At 44.0% G+C, this 13,151-nt stretch overlaps 1 protein-coding gene across 7 annotated transcripts in view; it reads left to right on the forward strand.

Moving 5' to 3' along the window:
* The window catches only part of RAP1GAP2 (RAP1 GTPase activating protein 2), a 253,052-nt gene that overhangs the window by 195,546 nt on the left and 44,355 nt on the right, over window positions 1-13,151 (forward strand). For 6 of the 7 annotated variants that reach the window (XM_048824054.2, XM_048824056.2, XM_075120918.1 and 3 more), the window contains 4 exons: window positions 6,696-6,731; window positions 8,816-8,860; window positions 10,674-10,706; window positions 12,895-13,104. In XM_048824054.2, coding sequence (XP_048680011.2) covers window positions 6,696-6,731; window positions 8,816-8,860; window positions 10,674-10,706; window positions 12,895-13,104 — 324 coding nt within the window. Of the gene's footprint in view, window positions 1-6,695; window positions 6,732-7,543; window positions 7,690-8,815; window positions 8,861-10,673; window positions 10,707-12,894; window positions 13,105-13,151 lie in introns of those variants that run through there. The other variant, XM_048824059.2, reaches the window with a different exon arrangement.

Here is a 13,151-nt window from a genome sequence, read left to right on the forward strand (position 1 = left end):
TTTTCCTCTCTCTGGTTTTTCCTTTTTAGACAAAAACCCTTGTATTTTATTGTTGGAAATCTGGATATTTACTGCAAAGTCTGCTGAAAAGCTGCCTTAAGTGCCATTCTCTCCAACATGGTGCTCCTCAGTCTTAGGGGACCTCTTCGAGCCATTAATGAGCAGCGAGCAGAATCATGGCTGCTAATCCCATCGTGCACATTATCCTCCTTTGACCTATAGCATCTTCTCAGTGCCCCTGCCTTCTCTCAGCCATTAGCCCACACCTCTTGTAACCGGCTTCCTGAGCTCAAGCTGTTTTCTGGCTACTGTCCATTGTGAGCAAACAAAGGCATGAAGAAGACTGTGGGGGAAGAGAGAAGCTGCTTTAGTGACATGCTTCCTCCTCTGCTTGATTCTGGAAAAGCCACATGTTTGTTTAATGGGAGCGTCCCAATATTTTACAAACATGTTTTGGGCAGATGAGTAGCCTGTCTCTATTTTTAGACAAGGGATGGATAGGTCCCTGTGGGGGTGGGTTGGGGGTAACTGACCATTCGATTGAATTATCCTGGGATTGTTTGATCAAAAGCTCTGAAATGACAAATGACTGAAAATTCACAAAGTGATGCATTAATCTAGTTTAGCTTGGCTGGCTTGCTGGAATCTTGCCACTAATGTCTCTAATAGCCTATGTCTGTATTTGCCTGGATTGGGCTGTGGCTGAAGGGGCCTTTATATTTTGTTACGAAGTCTGTCTCATTTAGGCTTTCGGGGCAAATTTCTCAACCAGTGCTCTTGCAGATCAGGCGATTGTCCCTGTGTGCAGTCCTCACAGGCAAAAGTGACAGCTGATAGGCAAATGGGGAGGCACTTGCAAATATGAAGGGTGCATTGAGCATGTGGTCCTTGTCCCATGTGGGGCAAATTCACTCGGGCTGCATAGGGTATATCTGGGCTGCATTGTAAACCATGGACCTGTGCTGGTGGACTCAGTGTTTCCAAACCCATGCTTGAGTGTTCACACTGCATAGTAAACCTGGGCTTACAACTGCTGGATTCGGTTCTCACAGCCGTGCTAAGGCATCCGTACTGCACACAGCAGATCTTCTGACTCAGGTCTGTGGCTTGAGCTGCGTCCATCCTGCAAAATGACAGGGCTTGGACCGAGTCTCAATAGGACTCGGGCTCTGACTGACCTTCCCCACCGAGCAGGGTCCTAGGACTTGCTGACCCAAGTCAAACTGATTTGTGTGTGACAGAAGTGGAGGGCCAAAGTAACCCAGGGTGGTGCAGATGAAAAGCAGAGGTGAGATTTAGAGGTGAAATCCATCCGCCACCTCGGAGACTTCCACCAGTCAGCGTGTAGTGGTCTCAGCCCCTCTCTGTCCTGTTTTCCCAGCATGATGTACCTTTGGAGCCACTAACTCTATTCTGTGAATGGGTTAATACATATCGTAATATATATGAAAAAGGAGCTTCTTTTAAGTGATAAGATAGTTTAAAAAAAAAAAAGTGGATAAAACCAAGGAACTATTTTGGTATTGCCCCTTTAGTTTAAAGGTGAAGTGAATCACTGTCATTATTTGTGTCTCTATACTCCAGCAGCACCTGCTGTGTGCTAGGCACTTTCCAAACATATACAAAGACACACTTGCTGCTCGGATCTGGGCACCACAGTGTGTGAAGGGAGGGGGGTTTGCCTCTGGTTTTCCCTTGCGACAGCTGGAGTGATTATCTGGACCATAAAGTCAGAGTGAAAAATGGGTAACTTTAACAAATGGTGACTTCAGTGCCTGGGCAGACGGCTATGCGCACACGCAGCCCCGAAGAAGTAAATGGGCCTCTGGGAAGGCGGAACAGCTTGCCCGCACACTTTCAGTTGTAGGATCGGGGCTGTGAAGCGCTTGATGTTGAGTCCTTTTTGTGAGAGGCCTTGTGGGACTTTGATTAAAAGTCCCTAACTCATTGGTCTCTTTAGATCATTTGCCAAGCAGGCCATTATCCATAAAACCAAGCCAGCTAAACCACCGCAGGGAGCCGCGTTCACAGCAGACCTTGCATTGCTCAAGGTGTCAGGGTTGTCCTCAGCTGTAGCCAGCGAAATGCAGAATCCTGGACTTGTATCTTGCAAGGTAATGGCTTGTAGGTGTTCTATTTGAAATGGTCTTCATTTGTAGTTTCTAAGTCTGCATACCAATCTTGGTGGTGGTTATGGATCTTAATTGGCTTTGTTTCCTTTCATTTATCGTTGTTTAAAGATTACCTCCTACAAGGTAAGGTCTTGTGAGCCCAGTTTGAAAATGTTATGTGCAAATTTCATACACTCAGGTTTATATGCACAAACTGAGTAGCTAGCCAGCTGTTTTTCTGCCTGATTTCTGAGCACAAATGGCCACTTCGCAAACACCAGTGACGTGCCGGCATATTGTCCTTTTCTTTGGCTTACAGTGTGCCAATTCCTGTAAAGTTTCATGTTTTTTCTTAAAGCCCCAGCCTCTGTGTGATCATGTGAGAATCTCAGCTCCGTGTTTTTGTTTGTAAGTCAGTTTCTATCTCCCTTGGTTGTGGAGAAACACTTGAAAATGTGAACCCTAAATGCACAAAACCCAGAAAGCAAATCAAAAGAAGCCCAAACATTATTTTTACAATCTCGTGATTTTTAAGCCAATGTCATGATTTTTGAACACTAGGTTGGCAATACTGGTAGTGTTATAAGAAAAAATAGCTTAAGAGCCATAGTAAAACTGAACATAAATTGAGGCAGGTAACTGAGACAACAAATGACTTTATAGTTTAGTTGAACAAGGGGTGATCATCATTTGAAATATTATATTGCACAAATGAAAAGCAAACTCTGAGTCATGCTAAAGTGGCTGCTATTCCAACTGGTTGTTATTCACCTGCTAATGGATTGGTCATGTTCACTATATTCACTTTGCCATAAGGGTGGGTAAGTTCGCAACCTTCAGCCTTATTTTGACCCTTGTTCTGGCATTTTCTGTGGGAGCCAAGTACAGTACTTTCAGTGTTTTTATTTCAAGAGTGACCGTAATAGGGTGAAACAAAGTGCAGGAGGAAGCTAAAGGGAAGTGGCCTTCTCGCAATAAACAAGGAAAGAAAGAGTAGGCAGGACGGGGTATTTGATGCTGTGACACTTACACCCCATATTTTTCATAGAGATATTGTTATGATATGAATATGCATATCTATGGCATAATTATGCAAGATGGTCTTGTGAGATATAATTGGAAAGATATGATTATTCTATTTGTATGCATATATCATTTCTGTATCTAAAGTTAGGAATATGGACTATGTATCAATTACAAAAGTGTTTGCACCTGGGGAACGCCCACCAGACAAAGTTCAATCAGTCTGGCTAGTTAGTTAATGCACCATTAGCGAGAACAATAAGACTTTGAAGATGCTAATCTGCCACCTTCCTGTGAAGTCTTCCTGAGGATTTATGGCTGCTTTGACACTACAGGGTCATGTGATCATGTCACCTGGTATTAGACTCCATCTTGGGCTGCTAGTATTTTTCCACAAAGGGGGCGGGGATCAAACTGGGAAACAAAGGATTCCAGCCGTATGTAACTCCTATGTAAGGCAGGGAAGTGAGTTAATCAGGGTTGGTTCCTCACTGAATCCCCGCCCAAAATGACTACTGAAAATACCTCAGACTGATCTGGGGAAGAAAGGACTGGACCCAGGCTAGAAGGTGTCTGGCCTGTGAAAGGAATATCTGGAGTTCTAAGCTGCAAGCAAGAGCAGTTCGTCTTTAAGAAACTCTGCAACTTGCTTAAAACAACATTTTGGGTGAGAAATTATTACTTGCAGCCAGTTTCTTTAGTGTATTAAGCTTAGTTTGCATCTTCGCTTTATTTGCTTAGTAATCTACTTTGATCTGTTTGCTATCCCTTAAAATCACTTAAAATCTATCCTTTGTAGTTAATAAACTTGTTTATGTTTTCTTTAAACCAGTTTGTGCAATTCATAAGGGGGGAGGCAACAAGCTGTGCATATCTTCCCCCACACTGAGGGAGGGAGCGATTTTTCATGAGCTTACACTGTATAGCTCTCTGTGCTGTGCAAGACCACACAATTTTAGGTTTGCACCCCATGAGGGGTGTGCACTTGAGTGCTCGGCAATCCCCTAACTGATTCTTCCCCTGCAGAGCTGATTTCAGTGTCCGTGTCTCTCTGCAGCTGGATGTGTCCATACCTGTGTGTGTGCTACAGGAGGGGGTCTCAACCTTTTTTCTTTGTGCGCCCCCCCCCCAACATGCTATAAAAACTCCACAGCCCACCTGTGCCGCAGCAACTCCTTTCCTGCACATCCAGTAGATTCAAAGCCAGGGCTAGCATTATGGGGTAGCAAGCAGGGCGATTGCCTGGGGTCCCGTGCTGCGGGGGGCTCCGCAAAGCTAAGTTGCTCAGGCTTCGGCTTCAGCCCAGGGTGGTGGGGGCATGGGCTTCAGCTTCAGCCCCAGGTCCCAGTGAGTCTAACGCTGGCCTTGGTCTCTGGCTTATTTTGGCGGACCCCCTGAAACCTGCTCGTGACCCCCCCAGTGGGCCCCCAGACCCCTGGGTGAGAACCACTGTGCTAGAAGAGGCTTCAGGGCTTGGTACAGCATGACAGGGTGAGGAAGCCTAGGCTGGTGGAGCGGATGGGCTCAGTGGGACCCCAGTACATCAGGTGGCACCATGGAGTGTGTGTGCACGTGTGGGGGGGCAACCCGTCACAGATGCATTTAACCACCTACTGCTAATCTCGTGTATTTAATGATATTGAAGGGAATACATAATGTACGTATAAGAGAGTAACTTGGCCTTAGGGAAGCTCCTTGGAATCAATCTTGCAGCTGAATACATCCAAGCTCAAATTGATTTGGCTGGTGTCGTTGACATGTATCAGATAAACAGTACGCAAGGTACCACTTCATTGAAACAGGGAGTGCTCAAAATTTCTCTCTCTGGTGGTCTGTCTACCTGCCTACCTATCTTGTGCTCATCTCTATCACGTCTGAGCACTCTTCTGAGGGAACTGCAGTGGGTCTGACAGGTTGAGAAAGGCTATGGCTGGGTAAAGGACCAACATGCCCTGTGCTTGGGTCTCAAGCCACATGCTTGGAAGGAAAAAGGACTTTTCTGCAACTGGGGTTAACCAAAGAAAATCTCAAAGGATTCTTACTGCCAGGTTTTCTCTGGCTTTGATCAGTCCAACCCGCAGACTCCCTGGTGCTCAGTCCTCTGATAGTCACTTGGGATACAGTCATTCATGTTGACTGGGGGTCTCATAGCTGGGCTCCTTGGCCATTTTAGCCATGACGGTTCATACCAGCGGTTGAGTCTCTGCTCAGGGAGTGAGTGTTAACTAGCCGAATTGGGTCTCTATGCCCTAGTACGTGAAGTTGTAATCCAACATAGTTCCTGTTTCCACTGAAGAAGATTAAAATACCAGGTTGAGTGTTTCTAGACAGAATGCAATGCAAATGTATGGCAAGTGCTGATGCTGTGAAATCATCACAGCATGTATCTCGGCTGGATAACAGCTATTTTATCAAATCTTTCTCCCAAGCAATCAGCTGATTAGTTCCGTGGGTTATGGGAATAGCTTATGCTGAGCAGGGGGGGGGGAGGGAGGAAGAGACCTACTTTATTCAAGAGGTTCACACAGAATCCCATCAGAAAGGTGAGTGCGTGAGACTGAACCTGAGGGAGAAAAATCTCCCCTTTCACCCTACAGCAGCTCTTTGTACACTGTACAGAGACATAATTACCTGCTAAGTTATGTGTCGCTTTGGCCTGTCCTCTGACAAGGGGGTGTGTGAACCACTGATCCATTACCAGATGGAAAGTCAGATCTGCTTAAGTGTGTGTGTGTGCGCAATTATATTGCCCTCTGGTTACTTTATGAGACAGTATGAAGCACAGTAATGATGCTGCTAAAAATTGACCATATTTCTGTCCAGCGGCCACCATCCATAGAGGATATAAAGCCACTGGTGCTAATGTTGCGAGAGGGGGAATGTTGTTTTAATTTTGACTAAAGCACAGGGCTGGGAGTCAGGACTTCGGAGGTTTAACCCCTGGCTCTGCTACTGACTTACTGGGTGACTTTGGGCAAGTCACTTCAACTCTCTTTGCTCTAGTTTTCTATGATGAAAATACTGCCTTCCAGGTCTGTTGTAAAATTTAATTATCGATGTTGGCAAACTTGGTTTACATGGCCCTGCCTCAATACAGACCACTGGACTTGATGACTTCTTGAGGTCCCTTCCAGCCAGACATTTCTATCATTCTGTGGTCCTATAAAATGCCTTGAGATCCTCAGATTGTAGGCATTACAGAGTGCAAACTATCATTGATATTACTATGTAGATATGAAGATTTCATCGCTTACCATCACTAACACTAGCCATTTACTCCAGTTACTTAATTTTTACGAGCATATTAATTTTTTTATTGTCACACTTGTAAAAGAAAAGATCTAACATTAATCTCTGATGTAAATTAATTTCTCTTTATAAAAACCTCAGTGAATCACTTTTCTCCTCTTTGGCCCGGTGAACCTGGAGATGGGTCAGAACCAGAACCCCAGATTGAAAGTTGGAGGGATATTTGAAATCCATAAACAGATCTGAATTGCGCAAGTTGACCTCATTTCTATTCCAGACAGGCAAGTGATTTATCTTTTGTTTGTTTTTCAGTCTGCAGAGTTCTTTGAAATGCTGGAAAAAATGCAGGTGAGTAGCATGACAGATGTGGTACACAGCACCCCCCATTGACGCATTATTTCTCCTTAGGAAAACTGTACAGAATGACAATAAACAGATACTGTGCGGATAGCAAGTTCCCAAAGCAGTATGTGACTTTAACGTGGCAGGGTGATCTTACAATACACAAATATAGTCCACAGCACTGTGTCATTAAAAATAATATTGTCCCAGTCTAAACTGATCAGAGAGGATGCTTGGGTACTAAATCTGAATATAAAAAATCAGATGAAATTGTATAACTTCCCAGAAGGGTCTTGGTGAACAGCAGTAGATCTTAGTCCTTTTGTGATCAACCCACGTTGTTGCTGGAAGATTCTTTGAAAGCACCTCCCCAGCTTTTAGTCTTTCTAGCGTTTCAGCACACACCGACACACATGACCTGAAATGTAAGCCAATTATTTTCAGGTGCATAAGATTTAGAATCAATATGCCTGTCGCCTCACAGTTTGAGCAGTCAGACAACATAAGGAATATGTTTTGCTGGGACACTGCTGGGCAACACTGCCCTGATTCAGTAAAACCGAGGTCCTTTAAAACACATACGTGGCTTCAAGTATATGAGTAGACTCCCTGGTGATCAAATGTAAAGTGCCTGGATGAATTGGGGCCATAGCACTTGGCGTTGTGTTTTGCAGTGTCTTGGTGTTTAGGTCGCATTTAACAGCAGCAATCTGTGGTTGGCTGTATAATGCAAAGTAAACAAAGTGACTTGATCCATTTTACCGCACTTGGCATGACATTTTCCTAATTTGCCTTGTAGGCCACGGCTACGCTATGAACTAAGGGTGTGATTCCCGGCTTGTGTACACATGCTCCTGCTAGCTTTCACCGAGCTAGGGAGAAACATAAATAGCAGTGAAGCCATAGTAGCACAAGTCTTGGCAGCAGAAGCGCAGCTGAGCCATGCACACACCGCTGGTGTCAGGTGAGTTTGTGCTCACATGGTTTGTACTCCCCTCTGCTGTCGCTACCTGTAGTGCCCTGGCTACCCTGCTATTTGTACTCACGCTGGCTTGAGGATATGTGCAGGAGCCGGGGAACCACACCCTTAGCTCGTAGTGTGGAGACGTAGCCCTAGACGGTATGTGTTTGGTAGACTGTGCAAATAACGGATTTGAGGGATCGCTGGCCATTCTAAAAAAAACTGGGGGCGGGGAAAGTTTTGGTTTGAACCCAAACTAACATTTTTTTAAAATAAAATTCAGTGAATTGAAAAGTAACAATATAGTTGGTTTTGGTCAAAGGAAACTTTTTGTTTGACCCAAAATGAAAAGTTTCAGTTGGATTTCAAGCATTCTTAACTACTTTTGGAGTGTTTCCATTTTTCAGTTCAAAGTGACTTTTTGTTTCAAAATTCCTTGAATTTTATTTAAAAAATGCCGCATTTTGTTTACAAAATGTTGGCACAAAATGTTTTGATTTTTTCCCCCAGAATTTATTTTTGGTGTTTTTTGACCAAAACGGTTTGGCAAAACTGACATGAATTCATAAAACATTGTGGTGTCGCTGAATCTATGTTTTTTGCCAACAAATTTCACTCCGCTCTAGTTGTTACAAGATGTCAGCCAGCACATGGAAACTAACATGGTAAAATCCCTGTGTGGACAAGGCCGTTTATAATTTTCACACGTATTAGCAGGGCAAGGAAAAAAACATGGTGGGGAGCCTAGGATAACCTGGCTGGTCACTGAGGGCTGGTCTACACTAGAAAATTTAGGTTGATTTAGCGACATTGCCTAGGGGTGTGAAAAATCCACATTCCTGGGTGACATCGTTAAGCCGACCTAACCCCCAGGGTAGACAGCATTAGGTCAATGGAAGAATTCTTCTGTCGACTAAGCATTGCTTCTCGGGGAGGTGGCTAACCTGCACCGATGGGATGGACTACTTACACCGACAGGATGGAATGCTGCTGTAGTATTCAAAGTGTAGAAAAGCCCTCAGAGTGGTCATTAAGAGAGATTTCACTGCTATGAAATATCATTGTTTTTTTTTTCTTCCATACCATAGCAAACATCTTAATTATTTAACTTATTATTCATTTAAAACAGGCACCAAAATCTGAAGACCAGAGAATTGGAAGCCAGAAAAATAAGGTTGGTGTTGGAATGGATGTTGCTTATTGTGCAGAACTCTCAAAATAATTTTCTATCTCTAGAACTAGGGATTTCAGGGAATGTTGGTAAAGCCACCGACTAAAAAAATGAAAGGATTTAAATGTTATCTAAAGACATGGGACTAATTGAATTGCAAAGATAAAGTAGATGAGCATGCAGGCCCCTAATCTAGCGTTAGGTATCAGACCTGTTTGTCTTTCTGCAGTGAGCTGTTTAAAATGGTTTGTCTTTTAATCACATTGTTGAGAACCTTATGTTGCAAAAAGAAAAGGAGTACTTGTGGCACCTTAGAGACTAACCAATTTATTTGAGCATGAGCTTTCGTGAGCTACAGCTCACTTCATCAGATGTTTACCGTGGAAACTGCAGCAGACTTTATATACACATAAAGTATATAGGTACTCAGTGCATAAGGACATAATGGAACCATTTCCCCATTCAGTTACCAACATAAGGTTTCAGAGGAACAGCCGTGTTAGTCTGTATTCGCAAAAAGAAAAGGAGTACTTGTGGCACCTTAGAGACTAACCAATTTATTTGAGCATGAGCTTTCGTGAGCTACAGCTCACTTCATCAGATGTTTACCGTGGAAACTGCAGCAGACTTTATATACACATAAAGTCTGCTGCAGTTTCCACGGTAAACATCTGATGAAGTGAGCTGTAGCTCACGAAAGCTCATGATCAAATAAATTGGTTAGTCTCTAAGGTGCCACAAGTACTCCTTTTCTTTTTGCGAATACAGACTAACACGGCTGTTCCTCTGAAACCTTATGTTGGTAACTGAATGGGGAAATGGTTCCATTATGTCCTTATGCACTGAGGTATTTTGAAACAAAGAATCACAGGAGGAATGGAAAAGTCACCTACCCCATCTTTCCATTAATGCAGGGCTGGTTTTAAGCCCAATTCAGTAGTTCAGCCCCTGTGGTAAACTGCTGGTCTGGTTGCCTTTCTACTCAGCTCTTATTTGTAGGAATTGCACAGCTTGCCCATCTCAAACAAGCTTACAAAGCTCAGGGTATTGGCAATAGGATATGAAGAAATATTTATCTCTAAGCCCTTCACTGGGCCTTCAGTTCTCCCCTGTGTCTGGGGGGCCATTTGGGGAGCAAGTTATAGCTCCTTGATTCTGCACTGACCTGGCCCTAGCGTCAGTTAGAACAGTCTAGGGGCTGTTCCCCGCCGTATCCCCTGCATTGGGATGTGGGATTATGGCTGACACCAGAGCCTACTCCACTTGCTCACTCTCTCAGGTGCTTATATGACCCTTATTACTGACGTATCTGAGCACCTCTAGATTGTTACCCCCTGTGAGGGAGGAAGTACCTACATATTGGATATGGGGAACTGAACCACAGAGAGACAAAGTGACTTGCCCAGTGTCACACAGGAGGTCTGTGGCAGAGCAGGAAATTGAGCTGGGGTCTCCTGAGTCATAACCATTGGACCATCCCTCCTCCCACCTGAGTTTACACTACTGATTGCCCCTCCACTAGTTGAATTCTTCACTGGCAGACAGATCGTATCAGGTGGCCCTTTCTGTTTGACCAGGGGCAAGAATGCTCCGTGGCTTAGTTTCCCCATCTGTCAATTTCCTATCACACAGGGGTGGTGTGAAGATAATTTTTTGTTTACAAAGTGCACGGCACTGGGAACATTAAAACATACTTTTACTTTCTGTACAATAGGGCAGGTTAAAAATGTTTGCATTAAATGGAAAGTGGTAAGGATGTAATAAATACCTAATGGAGAACAAGCAATCGTATCTGTGGTGTTTTGATCTTTTACAGGAAGATTACATCCCATACCCCAGCATTGATGAGGTAGGTGCTTTAAAGCATGTTTGGATGGCTGCCTTTTTCAAAATGTTAATAAAAGTTATTTGTAGGGATTCTTTCCTGTTTTATGGATGAGCTGTGAAACCAAGATCATGGCCATGTTGCTTATTAAAATGCCATTTGTTCTCTAGAATAATGGTGGCTGTCTCTACGGTTGAGCTATGTGATTTTTATAATTGTTTTTGTACATGAGCCTAGAGGCCACAACACATTGTCGTAAGCGAGGAGAATAAATAACAAGCACAGTGTCCTGTCCTGGCTCAGTTGCATTGTGGGGAATTGTATTTCATGTACCTAAATTCCCCCAGCCGTTCCAGGTCGCTGTGATATTTGTCAGATTGTGGAGTTATCACCAGACCTGAGCAAGGGGCAACATGTACCTGGGCTGAATTCTTCCTCTGGAGAGGTCTCTCTAGTGTTTTATTTCCCCGTTTCCTGGGGGCTGGGGGAGTACTGCAGACTACGGGTGCAGATTGCTCCCTCTTTCACACTGGCTCAGCTGTGCTAGCCAACATATTGTATGGGGGGGGGAGGGAGGGAGGGGGTGCCCACTCCCTGCCCATCATCCCAAGATGGGGAGTAACAGTGATATGAGTTTGTTTGCACCAGGGAACAAGGGGGCCTTACACCCCTTTGTTCCCCTGCATGAACACACAAGGCAGCTCACACCTGTGCGTTGTCTGTCTTGAACTGTTGCACTCCGTTGCCGCACACTGCTGAACGACTGCTGCTACGTCGCTACCCAGAGGTGGCTGCAATTCAGTGGTGTGTGAATTGATTCTATATGCTGATATTCAGCCTGTAACACACTTTTGGATCCTTTGGGACGAAAGACACTATATAAACGTAAGTCATTGTTCCTGCGCTGTTTGTCACTGCATTTGTTACTTACCTCAGTCCACACCAGATGGGGGCTGCATTTCAGAAAATAGTTTGCCCGATCGGTTAGTAAAGTGCTTTGGGATCAGCCTGGGTGAAAGGCATCAGATAAACATAAGTTGTTATAAAGGGATTCATTTAGGACCTGATCCTGCACTATCACTGAAGAGAGTGTAACTGACTTTAAAGGCATGATCATTCTCTGGTTGGAGAACCACTCTTGCTGATGAGTGTTTTATGCTTTCCTCCACCCCCAAAATAACCTTAATAATGAAACAAAGGCAATACTGTTAACTTGGTGCTATTACGCTGGAACATTTCACTTGCAATCTGGCTACTCTCCCAGACCCTATGGTGGTACTGCTATTGATCCGTGGCAGTGAGAAAAGTACAATCTCAGGATTGTCGATTATTGAGTCCTGCAAGACTAGGAAGTATTGATAATGCTGATTTGACAAGCACGTGGCTGGCTATTTGATTTGTACCTGCCTAGTGGCTAGCACACCCTGGACCACCCTCCTCTCCCATCTTTTAAGCAATGAGATGGTTGATAAGCATTAAGGACCCATGACAGCTGAGAATGAGTCCAACTTCTACTGCAGAGGTAAATGCACCCTTGGTCTGTTGTTACTCAGGAAAACTCACATTAAAGTCAATGAGAGTTCTTCCTGAGTTAAGAGAGAGCAAGCAGTGAATAAAAACCACAGGATTTGGCCCTACCCGTGTTGGTTAGTTGCTAATGAACTTACCTACAAGAGGTTGGAACACAAACGATTGTTTCCCAGTTTTCGTGGTCAGCATGAAAATCTCATTGTCTCTCGATGTTGTTATGAATCTCGTGATGTTTGGTGTGTTTCTTAAAGCCTCAAATCCTGGAGACACTTGATTAAATGAAAGCTGAGATTCTAGAGGAAAAAAAGAGTATGATGTTTTCTAGCCTTTATAGTTGCACAGAAAAGCTTGAAAATGTGACTCAAGTGCACCCTTAAAGGCTCAGAAGGCAGTAAAAAGAACCGCAAATGTATTCTTTAAAAAAAAAATCATTATTTTTCAGCCAATCTCATCAATTTGGGGGCCTGACTCATGATTTTTAAATGTTTGGGGTTGGCAATACAGAGCTCTTGACTCCTCTGTTTCTCCTTAATGGTGATGGGAGACTCTAAAGGCTTGATCCAAAGCCTATTGAAGCCAGTGGGAAACACTCCCACTGACTTCAGTGTGCTTTGCCCCAGCTAATCCAGTCCCTGTTGCACTGTATTGTATCCTCACTGCACTGTATCGGAATTCTTTACAGATTTTAGAGAAAGGAAGCCCTTATCCCATGATCATTCTGCCCCAGTTCGGAGGATACTGGATTGAAGATCCAGAAAATCTCAGCACGCCCACCTCGTCGGATAGCAGCATCTCTGAAGAGGAAGAGGAAAACCTTAGCCCTAGCACGTATGGGTATAAATTAGAGTGCAAAGGTGAAGCCCGGGCATACAGAAAACACTTTCTAGGGAAGGTCAGTGGTCAATACGCATCTACGTTTCTCAGTCTGTTGTAAGCTAT

Source organism: Caretta caretta, chromosome 17 (assembly GCF_965140235.1).
Source record: "Caretta caretta isolate rCarCar2 chromosome 17, rCarCar1.hap1, whole genome shotgun sequence".
Lineage (NCBI taxonomy): Eukaryota > Metazoa > Chordata > Testudines > Cheloniidae > Caretta > Caretta caretta.